A 23415-nucleotide genomic window follows, 5' to 3' on the forward strand; every position below is an offset into this window, starting at 1 on the left:
TTTTGGTTCTCAGAGTTTATGTTTAGCCTCTCTCCACATTCTGGAAGGGTACAAGGCACCACTGGCAACCTGAACTCAGCATTGACAAAGTTTTGGGCCATTTAACAGATGCATTAGCACTGTAGATACATCACACAACTTGTGTAAATGGTGACACATGGTACCCTAAACCCTGATTCAACAAGGTACTTAAACATGTAAGTATAACACTGGCAGACCTCAGTCATCAGCGGGCAGAATCGAACCTGGGACCTCTGGAGCAAAATGTATGAGCTAAAAGTGACATGGTTCTTAGCTAAGGCTGTAGCAGACTCATTAATCTCTGAGTGGTCTCGGTGCCACTACAGGGGGCAGAACACCACACCCAGGAGGTGTGTGGGTTACATAAGCAGTCCTATTGCTATCACTTGTGAGGTTATTCACGTGAGGTTAGTCATGTGCTTAAAGTTCTTTGTTAATCAGGCCTTAATGAAGAATGTGAATGAGACCCTTCAGTCTGCTGTGGTCTAATCAGGATTTTGTAAAGCTTGGATATTGCAGTAATGGGGGCAAGAGAAGTGGATAGCCTGAGAAGATAAATGATGTTTCTATGGGCATTATAACACCAAAGGCTGGAGTTTGCCCAACCAGCATAGGGTTAAGAGTGCTGCATTCCAGCATTTGCAGTCCTGATGAGATAAAACTGTTTGTTATGTATGGAAAAGGCTGTCTCCATTTGTTTTGGGTTTTTTTCACCGAGGGCTTCACTGCAGGGGAAGAGTGAAGTTATTTTGCTGCATTTTCCTATTATGGTTTCCACTGAACAAACTGAACATTTCACAGTTAAACATTCATCGTTAAACTGTACATTCTGGCCTTGTTGTCACTAGGAAAAAAGGTATATTTTTAACATGTGCCAAAATCCTAGTGTAGACAAGGCAAGGTGTCATTTTAACATGTTAGCACCCAGGGGTCGGCAACCTTTCAAAGAAGAAGAGCCATTTTTTTGTTTTTGTCTTTGATCAAAATATTTCGAGAGTCGCATCACACGCAAAGCTATTTGTAGAGTTAGAATTTATCAACTAATAATAATGGAACATATTAAAGTTATTACTACTCACCAATACTTTTAATGCGACTTCTACCGTTTGAATTTGAATATAAGCAGGAGGGGACTCCGGGTTGGGACAGGGGATTGGGGTGCAGGAGGGGGTTATGACCTGGGGCAGGGGGTTGGGGTGTGGGAGGGGGTGTGAGGTGCAGGCTCTGGTTGGGAGGCGCTTACCACAGGCAGCTCCTGGCCAGCGGTGCAGCAGGACTCTGCCCCCATGCTGCTCCCGAAAGCGGCTCGCTGCTGGCACGTCTCTGCACGCCCCTGGTGGGGGGCAGGTCCACGTGCTGCCCCTGACCCCAGCACTGTCCTCACAGCTCCCATTGGCTGGTTCCTGGACAATGGGAGCTGTGGGGGCGGGTCTTGCGGGTGCAGACAGAGCACAGAGACCCGCTGCCCCCCTTCCCCCAAGGGGCGCGCAGAGACGTGCCAGCAGGCAACCGCTTCCAGAAGTGGTGTGGGGTCAGAGCCCTGCTGCACCACCGGCCAGGAGCCGCACCTCACACCCCCTCAAAAAATGGCTGCCAGCAAGGGTGCTGCCAAAGAACCGCAAGGGGGCAGCCAAAGAACCGCATGCAGCTCCGGAGCCGCAGGTTGCCGACCCCTGTGTTAGCCAGACAAGGTAAACTCTATGGGAAGACTGAGGGTTCACTACAACTAGTTAAGACATTAAAACAACAACTTGCCTTGTCTACACTAGGAATTTAACAACATTAGCTAACACGTTAAAACACACCTTTCACCTTATGTAGAATGGCCTTTCATGCTTTCAACTATTTGTGTTTCTTTTGAGTGTAATCATAACTCTGAATTTCCTGGGTTTCTACTACTTGCCTTCATTATTGCAAAGCTTTTGCCCTTCAATTAATTCTATGTGCTTTCAGCCTTAACTCCAGTTTAAGGCAGATTTTGTCGGGAAATGTTCTCACAAGAGGTGCTGTAAATGAGTGTACAGCCGCTCCTTTTATATAAATGTTGTAAGACTTGTGTAGCGCTGGCAGGTTAATCCCTTGTTTGTCTTGTCGTAGCCGTTTAAACCGCATAAAGCTTCTATTCACACATGTATCCAGTACAGTGTTACTTATCCTGGGCAGGAGGTCACAGGCCATATCTGCAATCAGCGAAACCTCACACTTCAATTTTTCCAAATCTCAGAAGATTTAGACAACGAACAAAAAGATGCTGCTCAGTTTGCGGCTTGAAGCGATTCCGTACCCCAGCAAGCTCAGAGTCATTTTGATTTACAATCTCCTCTTTGTGCTGGTGGAAATAGCCTTCTACAACAGAACAACAGGAGGTGAAAATGGATCAACTGCTCAGCATGGGAATACAAAGAGTGTTCTAGGAACAGCCTCCGCTTGAAGCTAACCCAAAATGCCAATAGCTGCAGCTTATGTGATTACATTGCATTAAAAATTGTGCTCCCTTTTCTGTTATGAAAATGGAATTCTTACAGTGGTACTCAAACTTTTTTACTGGTGACCCTGTTCACACAGCAAGCCTCTGAGTGTGACCCCCCCTAATAAATTTAAAACATTTTTTTATATTTTTAACACCATTATAAATGCTGGAGGCAAAGCAGGGTTTGGGGTGGAGGCTGACAGCTTGCAACCCCCCCATGTAATAACCTTGCGACCCCCTGAAGGGTCCCAACCCCCAGTTTGAGAACCCCTGAATTATTAGGAAAAGCTAAGGTCTGACTTTTATTGTATTAAGTATTGTTATATAGGTCAAGAGGTACCCCAGGTGTTATGAACAGTCTTTCATTGGGTAGACTGCATGACAAACTGGTCTCTGAGGTCTTGGGAGTAAGTGACTGTGTATATTCATTGAAGTTGGTAATTCAGAAAGAAAATGAGTGAATATTAATTTAAATCACTAAGGCTGAAAAGTGTTTTGTGTTCTGGTCTGTAAATGTCCAGACTGAAATCGCACCTAGCATGCACTGTGGGAGTTGCAGTGCACACTGCCTCTGTCATGAAGCACACATGCACTGCAGAGACATGCTGTATTTCCCAGGAATGTGGTGGGATAAGCTGCTGAAAGAGAAAGCTGATCATAAATTGTGTTCACAGATAGATTAGGGCATCGAATTGGGTATATATTTGGTTCTGCAATGGGGGGAGCATATCTGCAAATATCTGCAAAATCACCTCATTTTCCTCCTCAAAACTTGCCTCGCCTGTGACGGTGCTTACAAAACCAGTTAGGCTGCTGGAGTGCTGAGACCATTGCCTGTCACGCTGACCGGCATTGTCTCGTGGTTTTCTTGTGCTCCCTCTTCTGTCTGTCTCCACCTACCAGCTCTTATCTCTGGGCAGGTCTACACTAACCCCCCAATTCGAACTAAGGTACGCAACTTCAGCTACGTGAATAACGTAGCTGAAGTTCGAAGTACCTTAGTTCGAACTTACCTCGGTCCAGACGCGGCAGGCAGGCTCCCCCGTCGACTTCGCGTACTCCTCTTGCCGAGCTGGAGTACTGCAGTTGACGGCGAGCACTTCCGGGTTCAACTTATCTCATCCAGACAAGATGCGATAAGTCGAACTCAGAAGTTCGATTTGCTTGCCGCCGAACTACCGGGTAAGTGTAGACCTACCCTTAGACTTAGATTGTAAACTCTTTGGACGGGAGCTGTCTGTTTGTTAGGTGTTTGCACAGCTCCTAGAACAACAGGGTACTGGTCCAGAACCAGGGATCTTAGATGCTATAATAATAATTAATAATTCCATAATACAATGTAAGTTTTCATTCACCTCCCAGGGGGATCCTGCTCAGAACAGCAACTGGACCTTATGATGTGGACATTGGTTTCCAGTTGTATATTCCATGTCCACAGGATGGTAGAAGGAGCCAGTGCTGGCAAGAGCACCCTGCTGGCTGTATCTTTCCTGGGATGGACACCACTCACATGCCAGCAGCACAGCGTGGCCAGGACTGCCCCAAGTCTGTGCCTCAGGCAGCTTGTAGTAAAGGATAAAAGATTGCCCAACAGCATTGTCCTGCTAGCACTAGGAGCTATTGTTCTGCTGAGCTTCTTGGGCTTCACTCCCTTTGCGGATGGCGCCTCCTTGTGTTTCTCTGCTCTCGCTCTCCCTTCTCAGGGAGTCAGGGCAGAGGAGGGAGCAGCGGGGAGAGCTGAGGAGGAACCTTACCTGCCTGCTCTCTCTACAGCCATGGCGGTGGTAGCCCTTAGAGAATGGGAGAGCCAGGGGGCAAGGCAGCGATTTATTATTATTAGTGGGAGATACCCAGTAAGAGGGAGACCCAAAACCATGGGGAGTGATGCCTCAGGGAGAGTGTCTCAATGGGGTAACCTCTCCGAGGGACCAAAAGAGGTGCCCTTACAGAACACCGTCAGGAGAACAGGCCCAATCCTCCTCTCCCCAAAGACTCCGGGGAGGGCTACTGGCCATTCTCAGACACCCCCCAGGGAGAGGGCCACAAGCACACAGCAAGAGGCAGGGGAACCAGGGCCATTTGGCTGTGTGGCGAGAGTCCGGTGACCTGTTTAGTGAAGCATCTGAACTTTAGGGTGTTCACCTAAAGCTTGGGCTCCTCCCCTCTTTGTGGGCAGGTGGGTCTGCTCATCTCTCAGCCTCAGTGGGGCAGTGACTTACCTGTTCCTCCTGCAAAGAGCTGCAAGGTTTCTCGCACCTTCCTCTGGAGCAGCTGGTACTGACCACAGCGGGAGACGGGCTATGCGACTGGATGAGCCACGTGGCAATCCCTGCATTGCCCTTTCCCCGGCTGTGGCCCATCCACCATCAATTTACTGCACTCTCCTGCTTATAATTCTTCTCCACATGCTTCACCTCTTCTCTTGCCTGCTGGGTTCACGCCCCTCCTGTGTGCTTCTCCCACTGTAGGTAGATGGCCTGAAGGCCAAGCTGGCAGCCCAGGAAGTAGAGCTGAAGCAGAAGAATGAAGATGCTGACAAGCTGATTCAGGTGGTTGGTGTGGAGACGGAGAAGGTGAGCACGGAGAAAGCCATCGCTGATGAGGAGGAGCAGAAGGTGGCGCTGATAACTCAGGAGGTCAAGCAGAAGCAAAAGGACTGCGAGGAAGACCTGGCTAAAGCTGAACCAGCCCTTGCCGCTGCCCAGGCGGCTCTTAACACACTCAATAAGGTATGGGACAGGCATCAGGGCACTCACAGTATCTCCTGCTGTCTGGGCAAGCACAGTTACAATTGGATTGTAGGAGACGTAGCCCCATAAGGGCCTTGCCTCTGAGGTCAGCCATCACAGCCCACCATGCAAGGGAATCACAGGCAGGTGTACACATGCTGAAGCCCAAGTTCCTTTGCTTCTGTGCTATGTGCTCCTTGTTCTGGGGCTGTTCGGTCCCTGGTGTAACTAAGAGCCATCTCCAGGCTGCTCTCAGTTACACCTGCTTATTGGCCGTGGGAAGCAGAGTATAGCTGGAGTTCTTCTGTTCTGACCACAAACCCCTCTGCGTTTGGCCCACTCCGTTTCGCTCTCACTGCCCCACCAGGGCTGGGAGTGGAGCTGGCGCACGGCCACTCCACCAGGATCTGGTGGTACCAATTCAGATATTTCTTGGGCAGAGGGGAAATTCTAGTCTCCTCTCTCTGCTAATGGTCCCCACTCATCCACCCCTCCTCCCATAGGGACCTGGGTCTCCGTTGGCAGGGCAGTCTCTCCTTTCTCTTACCCATGCTGCAGGTGCTGCCAGGAATCGAGTTCTCAGAGGACTCCTTGCGCTCTGCCGTACAGTAACAAACTCCCTGAGCACCAGGGCACAAAACCACTCACTGAAATTTGGCCTAGCTGCCCCATATCTATACAGAGGGGTCGCTGGGTTAGATTTCAGTGGCAGTGCAGTCACACAGCTGGCACGATGCACTGGACCACTCCCACAGCAGCCGTACTCCTTTAAAGTACTCGGGCCATGGTGCTAAAGCCCTGGGGAGCAGCAGGGGGACAGGGACATTCACACACACCCCAGCATCCCCAATTGGCACCAGTGCCAGGGTCCCCTTAGGAGGGAGGGGTACTCCTCGGGGCTAATATTTCTCTCCTCTCCATGGCCCATCAGCATAATGGAGCTGAATGGAATGCAACAAAGAACTGGCCCTGTGTTTGCAGATGTGGAGTGATGTGCATAATGGAGGGAGATGGGGTTAGGGCTGCATATGAATGGGCCAGGCACCAGTAGGGTTACCATATTTCCACAATCAAAAAAGAGGACACGGGGGGGGGAACCCCGCCCTAGTCCCGCCCTAGTCCCGCCCCCACCCCATTCACTCCCTCCCACTTCCCACCCCCTGACTGCCCCCCTCAGAACCCCAACCCCCCTGCTTCTTGTCCCCTGACTGCCCCCTGCTGAGAACCCCCCACCCTAACTGCCCCCCTAGGACCCTACCTGTCCCCGACCCTTATCCACTCGCATGGGTGGCAGGGTTGTAGAAATTTTGGTGGTGCCCAGACCCCACCGTCCCCCACCTGCCTAAGGCTCTGGGAGGGGGGTTGGGTGGGGGGAGGAGGTCTGGGGTGCAGGTCCTGGGCTGGGGATTAGGATGCAGAAGGGGTGCAGGGTGCAGGTTCTGGGATAGAGTTTGGGTGCTGGGTGCAGGCTCCGGGCTGGGGCAGGGGGTGGGTGTACAGGAGGGGGTGAGGGGTGCAGGCTCTGGGATGGAGTTTGGGGGTGGGAGGCGGTGCAAAGGGAGGGGGTGCAGGCTTTGGGAGGGAGTTTGAGGGCAGGAGGGTGTGTGTGGAAGAGGGGAGGGGGGTTGGGAAGGAGTTTGGGGATAGGAGGGGATGCAGGGGTGAGGGCTGTGGGTCTGAGGATGAGGGGTTCATGATGCAGGAGGGGACTCAGGGCTGGGGCAGAGGATTAGGGTACGGGGGGATGAGGGTTGGGGCTGAGGATGAGGGGTTCATGATGCAGGAGGGGGCTCAGGGCTGGGGCAGAGGATTAGGGTGTGGGGGGATGAGGGCTGGGGCTGAGGGGTTTGGGGCGTTGGAGAGGCTCGGGGTTAGGGTGTAAGGGCAGCCTGTCTTCCCATTAGTGGATGGGGGATGCTAGGACCCGGGGGCAGCAGACAGCAGTTGCTGCTGGCTCTGGCAGTATAAGCAGGCAAGGGAGAGGCAGGGGAGGAGGGGCACGGGGGGGGACGCCTGGAGGGGGGGTGGCAGGTGGAGGCCGGGGACCCATCCAACACTCCCCCGTTCCCTGACTCCCCCCCCCCGGACTCCCCTTACCATTCTGGCTCCACGTGTTTGCAAAACACGCTGCCCGGTGGGTCGGTTTGTGTGTCACACAGGGCTGCAGACAGAGGGAGGGGGGAGCAGGGGAGGGCTCTGGCTGCTGGAGGCCAACGGGAGCAGCTCAATCGGCCAAGCCGCCCAATCAGCAGCCGCACTCTGCATGGAAGGGAGGGAGGGAGGCGAGGGAGAAAAAAACCCCAGACATTTTAACCTTGTTACCAATTCCTCCTGGACGGATATTTAGAGACGCAAAAGCCAGACATATCCGGGGAAATACGGATGGATGGTAACCCTAGGCACCAGGGCCTGAATCTGTCAGGGGTGAGGAGGGCCAGGCATGGTCTTCTTGCTGCAGAGCTTCCAAGGGCTAACTTGTACCTGAGTCATCAGGAGTTCAGCCAGGAGGCAGTGGGCAGGAGCATGGTTGTCAGGAGCAGCGGGGTGCAGAAGAATGCAGGTACTGCTGGCCAGCTGATTGTACATCAGCAGTTCAGAGGGCTGCTAGCAAAAAAAGGTCTGGCCTGGCAATTGATCATGAGGGAGGGAGGGATGCTATAAGTTTGAGAGGCACCACCTACTGTGTACCTGGAGAATAGCAGCAGAAATCAGCCCCTAGTTAGTGCCCTGTGCCACTGAGCGTTTTATACCTTTCTTGTTTATATTGTCATAGCACCTAGGAACACGCAGCATTGTGCCTGCAGAACTCCTGCATGGGAACTGCCATGCAAATCACTTACCATTGTGGTCAGCAGGTGGGATGGCCTCCACTTTGGCTGACACACCAGAGATTGGGCAACCAACCTCCAGAGCTAAAAGCATAAGCTGCTACAGCCTGCACCACGGCTCTCTAGCTAGGGCTGTAACAGACTCATATCCTCCATGGATTGTGGACAGAGGGACCTGGAACACATCCTCACCTGTGGGATGGAGCACCCTTGGGCACGGTGGTCTTGCTTTCTCCCAAGGCAAACTGCTTTTGTCACCATTTCTGCCAATCCTTGTCTTGGTTTGCTCCATGACAACTCTCATGGATCAGGCTGCTGGCAAGAGATCAGGCCTGATCTTGTTGCAATAGCTGTAACATCTCATTTAATTGAAAAGATGTTATCAGCTCTAGCTGTTCGCTCCCAGGTTATTTCTATGCAAGAGCACAGTCAGCGCAGCAGGAGCTGTAAGACACCTGAAATACCGATTAGATGTGTTTTATAATCCATCTACTTTGATTTTTCTCCAGTTCACTTAAAACTGAACATTTTAGCTGGAATTTCAAACTCTTCTTATCCTGGTAACATTTTGCACAAAATTCATAAAACAGCCTTGCCTGGGGGGTAACCGTGACTGTCAGGAATGCTGCCCGTATTTCATTCAACACTGAGTTTAGAGTCACTCCTCTGTGTTGCTTCATGTTTGAGCTCACAGACTACACAGTGCAGGAACTGTGACAGCAGGGCTATTCCGTGGCTTCTGCTTGTGTCTCCCATGCCCAGTCAGCACAGTGAAGGATGTCTCCAGATAATTGCCCCGGGGCCGAAGGGATGGGAGCTGTAATTTGTAATGTTCAGGGCTGTGTGCGTCAAACCCCTTTGTGATACTTGTACAATCCAAAATGCAGAGGGTGGTGGCCTCTCCACTCTCTCCAGGAAGAGTTTTCTCTTCCTTAAGCTCCTTTACAAGGTAACCAGAAAGAGCCCAACACTGAGCAGCCAGAACTGTGTAGGCGAAGCTTTGCATGGCTGTTTGCTCCCCGCTCCAGCTCGCAGTGTCAAGCACGTGAGTGCTGAGGATGTGCTGTCTTAACACGCCATGCCTAGCTCCCTGACTGCATTGGTCCAGATGGAGAAGTTGAGACCGAGAGGTTGAGTGTCTTTCCCAAGATCACACAGCAAGTTAGCACTAAAGTCATAGGTGAGACACCCTCCACCCCCTTTAGGATAATTGTATCCTGGTCCACCAACTCAGATCATCTGTGCAGCAGGGTCTGTTGGGGTCCCTGATCCCCTTCCTCTGCCAGGAAGGGTTTGCAAGGGCAGAAAAGGGGAAATGGCCCCAAGTGTCCTGTGAGTTGGATCACTCAATGTGCAGTGAGCATTTGCTGCTTCTGTTCACTTTGCTTGCTTGTACTCTCCCTCTCCCCTCCCCCATACCCCCAGTGCTGATCTGGACTATTAGACTGTATGCTGTTTGGAACAGGGACTGGCTGTTTACTACCCTGTACAGCCCCTGTCACAATGGGGCCCAGTTCTCAGATGGCCCCTCAGCATTACTGCAATAGACAGGATGAAGACAGGAGCTTGGAGCACACTGTGACCACGGTGCTCCCCTCGCTGCTTTTTCCCTTTCTCCTGTCCCTGTGGGTGCTTGTGGTACAGACAGATAAGGAGCTGGGCAATATATCATAGACCCAGAACTTACAGAGAACAGTTACAAAGGCCCACCCTCATCCCTCAGCAGGCATCTCCTTCATCAGGAAGGTTCCCAAGGCGGGCGGGAGGGGGATCCCAAAGTGGATTGTTTTGAGGTAAGGGGTTTCTTCCTTCCCCACTCCTTGTCCCTTCCCCCTTACTGCCTGCTAGCCCCAAATGTCTAAGACTGGGGAGAGATCAGGATCTGGAATGGAGAATTGGTCACCTGCTGAATCCATTCTGGGACTGATCTCTGCCACCTCCACCCCTCCTGAGCCAAGTGCTGCAGGTCTCTTTGTCGGCCTTACTGAGTCCGGTAAAGTCATCACTGCTCAGTGCAGTGTCTGTTCATATTTAATCTGCTCCTAAGAATTTATTGTTCAACAAAGCTTTGGAAGTCGTCTTCCGGAGCCAGACGCTGCAAGGCAACGGGCACTCCTGCTAAGCACCCTCGACATCACTGGGAAGGGAAGGCACTCAGCACCTATCAGGAGGCACTCAGCATCTTGCAGGATCAAGCCTCTGGTGCATAGGTAGAAGAGAAGTGTCCAGAGTCCATTGCACAGGTCAGAATTGCCTCCATATCTGCAGAACAAGAGGCACAACCCAAATGTCTTAGTTTAGGGACACTGACAAGAAAGTCCTAATGGAACAAATTTTCCAGGTGATTGCCATTCAGTAGAGCCATAGCATCATTTTTGGCATGTCTGCTTTGGTTCTTGGGCCTGGAAAAAAACAACAACACAGGGAAAATATTTACCCCTTCATCAATTTTGATTTCCTGTTGACACTGTAGAGTAACTCATTAGAGAAGGCTTGGAGTTTCTAGAGACCTGTGAGACACTGTTTCCAGTGTGCCAGAAGGCATGTCCTTCTTTCACCTGTGCTCCAAGATGCCTCTGAGAGCTTGATCTGCCTGCTGACATGAATGATCAACTCTCCTGACATGTTCATAGCAGCTAGTAATATAAATGTATTTACGTTCTACTGTTAAATGCAGCAGTAATGGATGAAGCCATAAGTAACACTGTCAAATAGAAGGCAATAAGAAATATAGATGGTCTGATAGTGAGAGGCTAATAGTAATTGTTAGGATACATTTCCTTTCCCTTTCTGGCCAGATGCCCCTGGCTCATTTTCAGTCAGCAAATAGCTACAGAAGAACTATCCCCATCTGCGCAATGCCTGTGCCTTGCTGTACGCGGACAGTGCCATACAGCACAGGGGATGAGTTCAGTAAGGCCAAGCTACAGATGAAGCCTCCCCATTAACCCCCAGCAAAGGATGTGTGACATCACCCAGCCTGTAACTGGCACCTCTTTCTGGGAAGAGCTCCACAATAGAGCCGATCCCCACAGAACAGCCCAATTATTCCAGAGGCACATTCCAGCCTCTTCTATTACTCTGAGGGAAAAGTGAGCTCAGGTGGCCAACGGGTGGGATTCCCTGTTCACTGGATGATGGGCATCAGGTGCATTACAGCATCTTCCTGGAAAGAGGCACCCACCCCATGCTGTATGGTGTCACATGTCCTTTACTGGGGACTGGTAGGGAGACACCATCAGTACCTTTGCATAAGCCAGGAGTCCCACTCTCCTGGCAGGACAGGGAGCTCAGTAAAGTATGTGGCAGCTGGAGAAGTGGGAGAGTTAGAAACCTTTAGGGAAGGTCAGAATTGAGGATATTTGTGTAGCAACTGCCTCCATCGATTTTGGGGGCTTTCTTAGTGTGGACATGCTGTTAGAATGGAAGACCAACAAATTAAGAAATGTATTTAGCAAGGAACCCCCCTGCATGGCTGGTGATCATGTGGCTGCCAAAAGCATCAGTGATGCGATAAGATCACCAGTGATGGACAGAAATGGACTATCCAGTCAAACCCACCTGACAGCCCTGGCTAGAGACCAATGCAGGTGGTGCTCATCAGGCAAGGAGGCTGTCCCTTTGGGATTTGCCATGATGATGATGATGACTTTCTAGGATCATGGGGAACTCACAGACAAAAATGGGAAGACAATTAAGGTGGTAACAGGCTTGTTAACCTCTACAGTGTAACAACATTACAGCCTATATTATTCCCTGGTAACTCAGGTTTCAGATTAGCAGCCGTGTTGGTCTGTATCCACAAAAAGAACAAGAGTACTTGTGGCACCTTAGAGACTAACAAATTTATTTGAGCCTAAGCTTTCGTGGGCTACAGTCCACTTCATCGGATGCATGTAGTGGAAACTACATATATGTGTAACTCAGTGTCCGTGGCTCACTCCCCACAGCTGCGGGATGCACGTCCCCGGTGACGGGAAAGTTCTGCGGCTGAACATGATTGCATGTGCTCTCACATCTTCTCATTTCTACTCCAGATGTGGAATATTTTCACTTATTTAGAGTTAAAAATCCTGAATCCTATGTCAAGTATCAGAGGGGTAGCCGTGTTAGTCTGAATCTGTAAAAAGCAACAGAGAATCCTGTGGCACCTTTAAGACTAACAAAAGTATTGGGAGCATAAGCTTTCGTGGGTAAGAACCTCACTTCTTCAGATGCAAGTAATGGAAATCTCCAGAGGCAGGTATAAATCAGTATGGAGATAATGAGGTTAGTTCAATCAGGGAGGCTGAGGTGCTCTGCTAGCAGTTGAGGTGTGAACACCAAGGGAGGAGAAACTGCTTCTGTAGTTTGATAGCCATTCTGAAGAAGTGAGGTTCTTACTCACGAAAGCTTATGCTCCCAATACTTCTGTTAGTCTTAAAGGTGCCACAGGATTCTCTGTTGAATCCTATGTGTTTGTGGTCTCTAAACTGATGTCTTTGTTCTTAAGAAGCGAATAAACTAAAGCATTTGACTTCAGAAGGACTTTGCTAAAAAAGGGATCATTCAACTCTCGTGAATGTGGAAGTGTTGTTAGGAGGGTTTCTTCCAGGGATCAAACTGACTGGGCAGGGAGTTGGGGGGATAAATTCCATTTGAAATATGATCTATGGGCTGGGGTATAAGTGTAGGTCTCAATACACCTCTCAGTCTGCAGAGCATCTCTCATTGTTGCCAGAGGTTGTTTCTCCCAAAGATCAAAGACAGCATATGGTCTTTATCTATGTATGTTAGGGTTTTTTACTACTGCTTATGACCACTGTATCTGAATTGTGTCCAGGTAAACTAAATTGGCTTTAGCAAAGTCCCTAGCAGAATTATGCCATCATTAATTCATAAAGAGAGTTTTAACCAGATGATACCAACATGAATATAATAATAATAATGAATAATTAATAAATAATAAATAATGATTAATTGTATTTTGTGGTATCATTCACTATTTGACAAGTACTTCCCAAATACATAACATCGTATATAACAATTATACATTTTACTCTTGAGTTTATAAATCATGCTCATCGACCTGAATATAGTCCATAAATGTCTTCTATATATTATCAAATAAGAATTCTGTATGTCTGTGTATTCCCCTCTCATAGGGTGCCACTTAAGTCAAGCTAGATTTCCCTTCCTGTTCTGTTATCGAAGAATTATCATTCCAGAGTTTAAAATAATCCCCTTTGTTGCCATTGAACTAATTTCTAACCATGCTGTTTTCTTCAAGGGACCGACCAGCTCTGAGAGCATTTAGTGTTAGCTTTTCTTTTGGTCCCTGTTAAGTGATGAGATGAATTTACAACAATTGACTCGTGCCCGGTCATATATAGGCACTAAACAAGGTGGTTTCCCTTGTCCCTGCTGCTTTTTTGCACTTGCACTTTTGCCATTGGCAGTGTCTATTACAAACAGATAGATTTTTAAGGTATTGAGTTGATGGGTGGTTCTGGGGGCAAAACCCACATTATTGTGGATTATACCGGCAGTGTTTTACTATTAGCAAATTATCAAGCTAAAACTATTCCCATCTCTCCGAAGAACGTGGAGGTTTTTGCAGTAGTGTCTGTTTATAACTAAATCACTCCAAGCCAAACATGTCATACAGTCTGAAGCTCAGCAGTGGCCTGTCTCTATATGGAGGAGGTCTCACTGAGCACCCCCACAGGCACCGTTGGGGCAGCCTCTGTCTGTGGAGGTCCTTGCTGGCAGAGAGTAGCTGGTACCCAGGCTGTCTTTGTCTAGAAGGAAATGGCGTTCATGCCCTTCGCCAAGGGGCTACACCCATGCATACAGCAAACACCCAGCTGTCGTCACATCCTACCATGGTCTTACGTGTAATCTCATAATGGCCGATTGCAGCAATGACAGGGGCTGCTGAAAGGACAGTGTTGGTCTTATTGCAGCCTATGCCGTAACTACCCCCTGCTTCTAGTCTTCCGCAAGGGCCAACAAAATGGTGATTTCAGAACATGGGTGGCCAAAGTGCCATCCATGCACCAAATGTCACCTGGGGGCTTGTGCCGTGCAGACCATAGCAGCAGCCACTGTGAGTCTATGAGCCACCTTTAGTTCTGGGAATGGCCTTTAGGTCCCACCATACAATCCCATCTTGATTTGAGTAGAGAAGCACATGGATCAAAATGGAGTGTACATGCTGGGAGCTGCAGTCTGTGCAGACTGTCTGCTCCATTGTGTACAGATTTGTGGTGATCCTGGCTGGTAGCTAACATTTGGGCCTCTCCGGTGCATAGGAAAATGGTACATCTGGAAATCGGCATATTCAGGGTCTCAGTGTAAAAATAGGTACAGCTCTAGCTGGAGCAGCCTTGCTAGAGGGGTTTTCCTCCTTCACTGATTCATGGCTGTTGGGAGTGCAGAAAAACAACTGTATCTAATTCTCGTCAACCCCCCAGCATGGCTCTCTCCTGCTGCTGTGCCTGTCATGCTGTTGCAAATGACAGAATGCAGCTGTGGGTGCCAATTTAGGAGCTGGTTTGTTGAATCTGAGCGAAGTGCTTCTCAATGGGAAGCCCATCTCTCAGCCTCTTTGTATCTCCCACATGTGCCTCTGTTTCCAGTTCACACACAAAGTGAATTTTCTCCACGGCTTTTAGATGTCTTTGCAGTTGGAGTGTATAAACCGAGCAAACGTACAAATAAGCTAGCAGAGCAGGCAACTCTGCTGTAGAGCACAGCTCATTCTGTCAGGGATTCCATGTTTGGTGGGTGTCAGCACAAAGCCTGTGTTTTCTCTCTGCTAGATATGACAGATCCTTGGCAGAATAGCTAATTACGCCTAACTCCAGGCCCTGCTGAGTACGTGCCTCCCCCATGGTGTCTGTACTGTGACAAGCAGCAACTCTGTACAGAATGATCCCTTGTACACCAGCAGCACAGAGTGGTTGTGCAGTGATCGTTTCAGACTCAAACTTTCAATGCCATCAAATGCATGTGGGCTCCCAGTTCCCGTCAGAATTAGGCGACTTTGGAAATCTTATTGTCAGTTTTTCTCTGTATCTGAATGGATCGGATCTTTCAGATCAAGGAGAACCAACATCACCCCCCGCCCCCAGTGCTCTTACAAAACCAGGACCTTTTCTGAGCTGCAAACGAGCTGAGTTGAGCATTTTTTTTAGTTATGGTGCCCCTCCCCTCTTACAATTTACAGTATTCTAACTCCAAGCATTCGAAAATGATGAGTCAGGAGCCTACCATTCATAATTATTCATAATAATTAGTTAATAATCAAGTAATAATTTTTAAATAATATTTTTGGATTCTTACTATTTGCCTTCTGCTTTCTGAGCTGTTAGGTCACACTTGCTTCACATTCCCAAGCTTTCCTCTGCACCCAAAATGGCTACAAGCTAACCTTAAAAAAAGGGAGCTGAAGTCTGGCAGGGCAGCTCAGCCCATAGAGGAGAGTGGGGACAGGAGGTACCGGAAATACAACTTTGATGAGGTACCACAGTGCCACTTCCAAATCAAAACATTTTTCAACCTAGGGACTGCCATTTCCCTATTTTTTTCTATTTCTGACTAGGAATTGATATTAGCAAGATAAACAGAATTCAACAGTGTTAATATAACACTGAAAGAAAGTTAGTGAGTTTCAGTCGGCTAGCAGCCCCATTGATCTGCATTCTGAACTAAAAGTTGTTTTTGAAGCCCATCTCTAGATGAAGATACTTGGCTAATTTCATGAAGCTTTTTGTTGTCATTTGCATACTGGATGAATCTGCAATAATTGTGCATTTTTAATGGCCTGAGAATTGGTTGAAATGCTGAAGGGACACGACTGATGCACAGACAACAAACCAGTGGAGGCTGTGGTGCCACTAGGGGGTTTCATTGCTTTACATTGGATGAGTCATAATATTTAAAATTCAGAGTGCTGCTTCAGGCTTCAAAGCTACTCCCTCAGATTGATAACTCGGGAGCCTGACTCCATTAGTGGCTAAGTAAAAAGAAAACCCATTCATTTTCATCTAACAACCTTGTTTTCCCTTTTCAGAACAATCTGACAGAACTGAAGTCATTTGGATCGCCGCCTTCTGCTGTCAGCAATGTCACTGCCGCTGTGATGGTGCTCATGGCTCCAGGTGGAAAGGTTCCCAAGGACAGAAGCTGGAAAGCAGCTAAGGTTTCCATGGCCAGAGTAGATGGTTTCCTGGACTCCTTAATCCACTTTGACAAGGAGAATATCCACGAGAATTGTCTCAAAGCTATTCAGCCATACTTACAGGATCCAGAATTTAACCCTGAGTTTGTGACCTCCAAGTCCTATGCAGCTGCTGGTCTCTGTTCTTGGGTCATAAATATTGTGAGGTTCTACGAGGTGTACTGTGATGTGGAGCCCAAGCGGCAGGCTCTGAACAAAGCCAATGCAGAACTGGCTGCTGCTCAGGAGAAGCTGGCTAACATCAAAGCCAAAATTGCTGTAAGTTTAAGACACATGACACATGCATGCACTTCACTGGGAGCTGCCACTGCTCAGTGGGAAACCCTTAGCATCTGGAAGGGCTTTTTTATGGTACCATGTATTTTTGAAAGTGTGGATTCAAGGATTGGGCAGATTGTTGTCCTTTATCTGGTCCTGCTAGACTTTTGGAGACTTCCCTGCTTTCTAGAGGAGTGCACTTAGCTCTGTTTCAAATTTGCTTCTTTCTTAATAGAAAGGCTCAGTATTCACCTCTCATTATTCCCACCTAAACTGTTAGAATTATTATCAAGCATGAGTTTGGGATGCCCTTTTATCACACACCAGACCACATATGTTCTATATATACCATATATGTTACAGAAAACAAAAACTGGAGAAAGTTTTAGAGAGTTTTTAAAAAAAATTGTACTAGGACTGTTTTTCTTCTCTTGTCTCCAACACGCCTTCTGCGCACTTGTGAAATTTTGCAGGAAGTCAGCTCCACTTTAGTAAGACTCAAAAGAACTGTCAAAGCAGGGCTTCTAACTGGCATATCTTATACTGCACCTCCATTTAAACTTTTGACACTCATTAAAAATCCAGGAAAATCTCTGAGCAAAAAAATTTGTTAAGAGAGATGGTTAAAAATATGTTTCAATAGAGAGCAGCTCCCACCCCACTTCTTCCTCAGAATTATCCTTCCATTCCAAAAATTCCATACACTTTAAAATTCGTTATAATTGAAAAGTCTGGAAGTGGGCCTAGAAGGTAAAGTATACAGCCAGTTCCCTGACTGCTATAACCCTGCATCACTCATTATCACGCCATCCAGCCTACACCATACAACACAAATCTGCAAATTTCAAAAGAACATATTCCTGGGCAATTATGGAATCCTGTTTCTTGTTCAAAAGATGTATCTTCAATATGCTATAATACTACACCATAATTCATTACAATAAAGCTGTGTGCGCTAGTTGCTACATCCAATAGTTAATTGAGATAAAAATACAAACTTGCAAGGTGTACCAACCCACAGTCCCTTGTAATGGAGACACCTCATAACACCAACCAGAAAAATAATTCTAGTTTAATTAATAAAAATATTTTTGTTTCATCAAAACATCACACTGTTAGAAAACATAATACTCTAACATTACTTAATGCATCCAGGGGATTAGTACTTTTGAAATCCTTGCTACCCATTCAGTTCAAAGTATATACAATCTAGAGCCATCTCCAATAATTCCACTGCCTGCAGCTCAAAACAAGGAGCACCCTTAAGACTGAATAGGTACTACTAAGTGATGAAGGATTATATGGCACTGGAGAACTGTTTGGATCCCTTCACTGTTATTTTAATTACACTTTTTCATGTCTGAGTTTTTTTAAAGATATAAGATTTTTGCAGAGAAAGTGCAGCTGTGTTGGGGTATTAGTAATACTCCATTGAAACATGCTTTCAACTTTAACTTTTTTAATTACTTTTTATTTGCATATGTACAGTGCTGTGCTATTAAATGTGTAGTATAGTAGTATATACATATACAATCGTGTTGATATGTGAATGTTGATATTTTACTAGACTTTCAACTGGCATAAATTGGCGTAGCTCTATAGATTTAAGTAGAATTATGCCTGCTGAGAATCTGGCCTCAAAACTGTAACACAGGGCTAACATTTTCAAGTGTAGCTGCCTAGTGGTATGGTACTTAAATCCATATTTTGGTCGTAAATGAAAGTGACTTGATTTTCAAAAGTGCAGAGCACATGTATCTCCCATGTGCTGCAGTGCTCAGAAGTTCTGGAAAAAAAATGATGCATATTCACACATATACACACACACACACGTATATGTATGTGTGTGTGTGTGTATATATATATATATGTGTGATTATAAAACATTTAATAGTGTAGCATATATGTGTGTGTATTTATACAGAGATATACACACATAAATATGAAAATCTTATATATATATACTCTAACAATATTTTAGTTATATGACTTAATGCCAAGTTTGAAAGAGACTGTATTTTATATTGGGCACTGGCAACTGAGAGCATAGTTACAGAGGCCACTACAATAATCCCTATTCCATGTTTATTTCTAGTGCATTGTTCAAACAGTGTTAAAATGATTTAAAGGCATTTAGCCTTAAGATGTTTGTGCTGCTGCAGATAAAATCAATTATTAACTCTGGTTCTCTTATCTCAGAAGTGAAATGTTTCAAGAACTTTGGGAACAGTTAGAGTTTGTCTTAGAGCAAAATGTGACCAAATCTGTCCATGGGATGAGTCCTCCTCAGCTAGCAGCATGGCTGCAATGAGGCCCTTCAGGCTTTGGTTCCCTCTGTTCTATTTCCAAAATGTTGGCTCTCCTTGGATGTGGCCCAAGTGTAGAAACAGCCCAGCTGGACCTGAGTGTGTATTGGCCCCATTCTCCAGTACCGCGGGGAGGGTTGGCACCCTACTCTGGAATGGAAAGTCCTCAGGCACTCACAGGAAGGACCTCCCTTGGTAGGAGAAGGGTAATTGTAGCAGCTCCTTGGTCACTCTCACTCCTGGCTGCCAGATCACAGAATCATAGAAGATTAGAGTTGGAAGAGACCTCAGAAAGTCATCTAGTCCAGATGATTTATACTCCCTTATGTCCGACTGACATCCAGCATTTAGAATGGTCCCCTGGGGCTGTGAACAACAAGCATAACTTAGAGCAGCCTTCAGGAGCAGGCCAGCACTAGGATGCACACATCTGAAAAATGCAAAGGTTGCTAAAAGTCACTTTTGCGCTTCTTCCTCCTGAGCTGCACTAATTGCTAATTGGCCAGAGCTCTGGAACCCGGCCACCATCTTTAGTCAGCCTGTGATCCCCTCCCTTAGTCCAAAATCATGTCAGAGCAGTGCCCAAGATAAACAGCCTTTGCACTGTTTGTCCATTGTCCTTTGCAAATTATGTGGCCTATCATGTAAACAGAGTTCCCTAGCATGCTGCTCCTCCCATGCCCTCTCATGCTGTTTTGCAAGGGCCTGATCTAATGCCCCTGGAAATCAATGGAAGGACCCCAACTTGAGTTCAGTGGACATCGGGTTGGATCTAGGGTTGCCAACTCTGACTGAAGCTATTTGGGGATGGTATTTTTACAACATGACATAATGTCATTTTCTTAAAATATCCTATTAAAATCTCCCAGATTGTTTTCAATAGTCATTGGGAGATTGATGCCGATTTCGGGAGACTCCAGGCCAATCCTGGAGGGTTGGCAACCCTAATTAGAGCCTAAGTCATGTATCCTGCTGGTGCTGAGGGTCTCCTACAAGTGGTCAGCACGTTGCAGGCTGTGCTCACAGTCTTGCAGGCTGAGACCCAGACATGAGTGCTCTGTGCAGGAATCCTGCCTTCTCTCATTGCACTGGCCATTCAGAATAACAGTGAGAGAGGCTAGCTAGGGGGTCACCACTGCAGAGACACACGCAGTGACAGCAATTTTTGTAGGAGTCTTTTATGATGAAAAGGGTTTTGCTGAAGATGTTCTGATTTTTTCATTAACAGCACCTTAATGAAAACCTAGCAAAACTCACAGCCAAATTTGAGAGGGCTACTTCAGACAAACTGAAATGTCAGCAAGAAGCTGAAGCTACGGCATGCACCATCTCACTTGCAAATCGACTGGTGAGTATCAACAGCTTGAACTTTAATCATAGGAATGGAAGTTGTCAGGTGCTATAGAGATGTATGCCTTGAGAACACAGTACATTGGATCTTCTAACATTTCAGAATGCATGATATTTCCTGCATAGCTGCAAACTTTAGTCATGAAAACAATTTTACAGTGCTTCAAATACTAATGATGTGGCCATTCCCATAACTCCCTGTATACATCTGGGTATGTTCGAGGCACATTTACATTTCCAATACACTGAACATATACAATGATAGAAGCACAGCCTCTTATCTCTGTTATTTAATGTTCTGAGCAGTTAGTGATAGATCAGAACTGCAGGACTAAAGACAAGACGCTAATAAGACAAGAGCTGTATTTGCTTTTCCATGTAATGATATACTGAAAAGCACATGAACATTTTTATATTTTTTCCAGTTTTAAAAATTAATAAAAATGATTAATAAAGAGTAATAAGAGGAAGAAAGTGGTAACGCATAAAGGTGCTTATGTGGCCCCCTGCTACAGTCATGTCTGAGCACCTGCAGTATAGGTTTCATTTATCCTCACAGTATCCCTGGGAGGCAGGGCAGTGCTGTTATCCCCATTGCACAGATGGGGAACTGAGGGAAAGAAAGACTAAGTGGCCTGCCCAGGATCACACAGGAAGTATGTGGCAAAGTAGAAACTTGAACCCTGGCTTCCTAAATCACTGCCCTAAGCACAGGACCATATGGAGTACTCACTCACAAGGACCGGGTTTAGCAGGGGGGAGAGGGAACTAAACGGGCTGGTAAAGGGATGGCACAAATCACTTCCCTTCTCCCCCCCTTCTGGAGCAAGGGGGAACCAGCTACACGCTATCCCTTATGCAGGTTGCACTACACAGTGACAATCTAGTCCTAACAGTGCAACAGCCGCTATTATTAAGCTTTATTTTTAGGCCCTATAACTTTGGGTTAGAAAGCTCGTTTGTGCTGAAAATTGCCAGATTGACTCTGAAGGCCAAGGGGAATGTGGGTTCAACGTTGGAAGAAAAGTCATTCAACTGTTTTTGAGTTACAAATCGTTTAAAAATTATCCTGATTTGAAACGTTGACTTTTGTCTCATGCCTCTTTGTTCACCCTTGCTGAAAAGCAGCTGGTCACTACTGCTTCATATAGTTAAATCTCCTTTTCACTCAGGTATGGGGTATTTGAAGAAAATACATTGTAATTCAGCAAAGCTGTTAATGATTTTGGATGTGGTGATTTTGGGGCCTGTTCCTGTTCCCCTGGAAGTCAATATAAATTTTGTTGCTATTGACTTCAGTGGAAGCAGGACTGGGCACTATGGACCTGATCCAAAGCCCTTGGAAGGCACTGGAAAGACTCCTGCGGACATCATTGGGATTGAGCTCTATAGGTGTGGCTGGTTGCTGCTGAAAAGGACATGCAGATGTTTCTGTAGGGGAGAGCTGAAACAGATCATTCTGTAGTTCAAATGGCTGGAGGCTGGTGCTGCTAGAGCGTGGGACCCCAGTCCTGGCTGTGCCTCAGAGGTGGTGTTCGCTCCAGGCTTCATTTCGCAGCAGCAGAAAGGAGACGGTTTAGGGGGCTAGCCTGAGATGCAGAAGACTTGCATTCAGTTCCCTGCTCCACCATATACCTGCCTGTGTGAGCCATTTAAACCCAGGTTGTAAAGGTCTTTAGGCACCTACAGATGTAGATAGGCACTGAGTAGGGTTTTCAAAAGCTCCTGGTTGCCTAACTCCCATTGAAATCAATTGGATTTAAGTACCGAGGTTCTTTGGAAAATGCTTAGGCGCCTGCATATCTCTGTGCCATATTTGTCCAATGGGAATAACAGCATTTCCTCCTCTCCTGGGGGTGTTGTGAGGGTAACTGCATTGAAGACTATGAGATGCTTGGATACTGTGGCAAGGGCCGGGGGGGCAGATGAGCACCTGAAACAGACAGTCCCATTCTCAGGCTGATGCCGATTCCTTTGTACCTGAAGAAAGAGAACATCTCTCACTTCCAGAGTTCTAGGGTTAAATCTCACTGGCAGCTAGAACGTTTTCTGAACATTTTGTTTAAATCCAGTAAGTATGTTTTGAAATGAAAAGACTTTAACACAGCTCCTCTGGGAGCTTTTGCAACGTGACTGTTTCTTTGTGTCCCTCTGTGAGGATTGGGAGGTCTAGTTGTACAAGCTGTGAATTCTGCATGCAGTTATGGGCTCTCGATGTATCTTTACCAAGCTGCAAACTCCATTTGGAAGGTGCAGGCTTTTTTTCTTTTCTGTTGTTCTTTCACCTCCATGTTGGACTGAAATTCCAACAGGGGTAGTGGCAGAGGCCTAACAACAGAGCTGTTAAACCTTGCTGCTCCCCTGTTCACAAAGGATGCACCTAGACAAAAGGAGAACTGGTTTGTCAAGGGAGGGATCACCTTGGCAACAAAGTGAACCAGTAGGAGTCTGTGATCACCTGAGGAGGCTGAGTGGGATGTCCCCTGACAAAGGGGGCTGGCTGGAAGATATAAAAAGGAGGAGCTGCTCTTCTGCATGCCCTTTTTCTCTAGCTCAAGAGGAAGGAGAAGCAGCCCAGCATGTAGGAGTCTGATGAGGGAACCCTGCCTACCTGCCTGAAACACAGATGGTCCCCAAAGACTCCTTGGGGAACCAGGAGCTAGTGAGGGGCACTGCAGTTAGGATGTTTGCTGTTTTCTAAATGCTCTGTGCTCTTTGAGTGTGTCTTGTGCTTTGAAGAGCAAGAATCTGTTGGCTGTCTGTGCAAAGCCTGGACGTGTTAAGCATTTACACCTACGTGTGGCCCCTGGAAGAGGTAACTGTGAAGGCTCACATCTCGGGGTGGAGTTCTGCGAGGGGATATTGAAGCTGCGGGGGTGTCTGAAGAGCCAGCACTGAGTCCAGAGGTGAAGTGGCTGGACAGTGGGTTCCAGTTCTGAGGAGTGGTGCTTGCCAGAGAGTCTGTACCTCAGAAAGGTGCCTAGGGACCCAATGTAGGATAGTGGTTTGGCTGTGTTCAGGCCCCAGAGACGTAAAGCGGCTGGGTTCCCTCACAGCAGTCTAGTGAGCGGCTAAGAGCTCGACCAAAGCTGTGACACCCTCAGTCTCCCCACTGAAGTCATGTTACACTGTAGCGTTTGAAATGTCGGCAGATTGTGACGGGGGCTCATGCAAGATTCAGTTTTTGAAGGCAGGAGTGATACAATTATTCCGCCCACATACAAAACTA

General features: G+C 47.1%; 1 protein-coding gene across 1 annotated transcript in view; it reads left to right on the top strand.

The window, feature by feature from the left end:
* DNAH9 (dynein axonemal heavy chain 9) overlaps window positions 1–23415 on the top strand; it is a 405383-nt gene that overhangs the window by 211876 nt on the left and 170092 nt on the right. The window contains exons 49-51 of the mRNA XM_065563307.1: window positions 4960–5220; window positions 16105–16530; window positions 20065–20184. Coding sequence (XP_065419379.1) covers window positions 4960–5220; window positions 16105–16530; window positions 20065–20184 — 807 coding nt within the window. The remainder of the gene's footprint in view (window positions 1–4959; window positions 5221–16104; window positions 16531–20064; window positions 20185–23415) is intronic.

The sequence above is a fragment of the Chrysemys picta genome, chromosome 12, assembly GCF_011386835.1.
Source record: "Chrysemys picta bellii isolate R12L10 chromosome 12, ASM1138683v2, whole genome shotgun sequence".
Classification (NCBI taxonomy): Eukaryota; Metazoa; Chordata; order Testudines; family Emydidae; genus Chrysemys; species Chrysemys picta.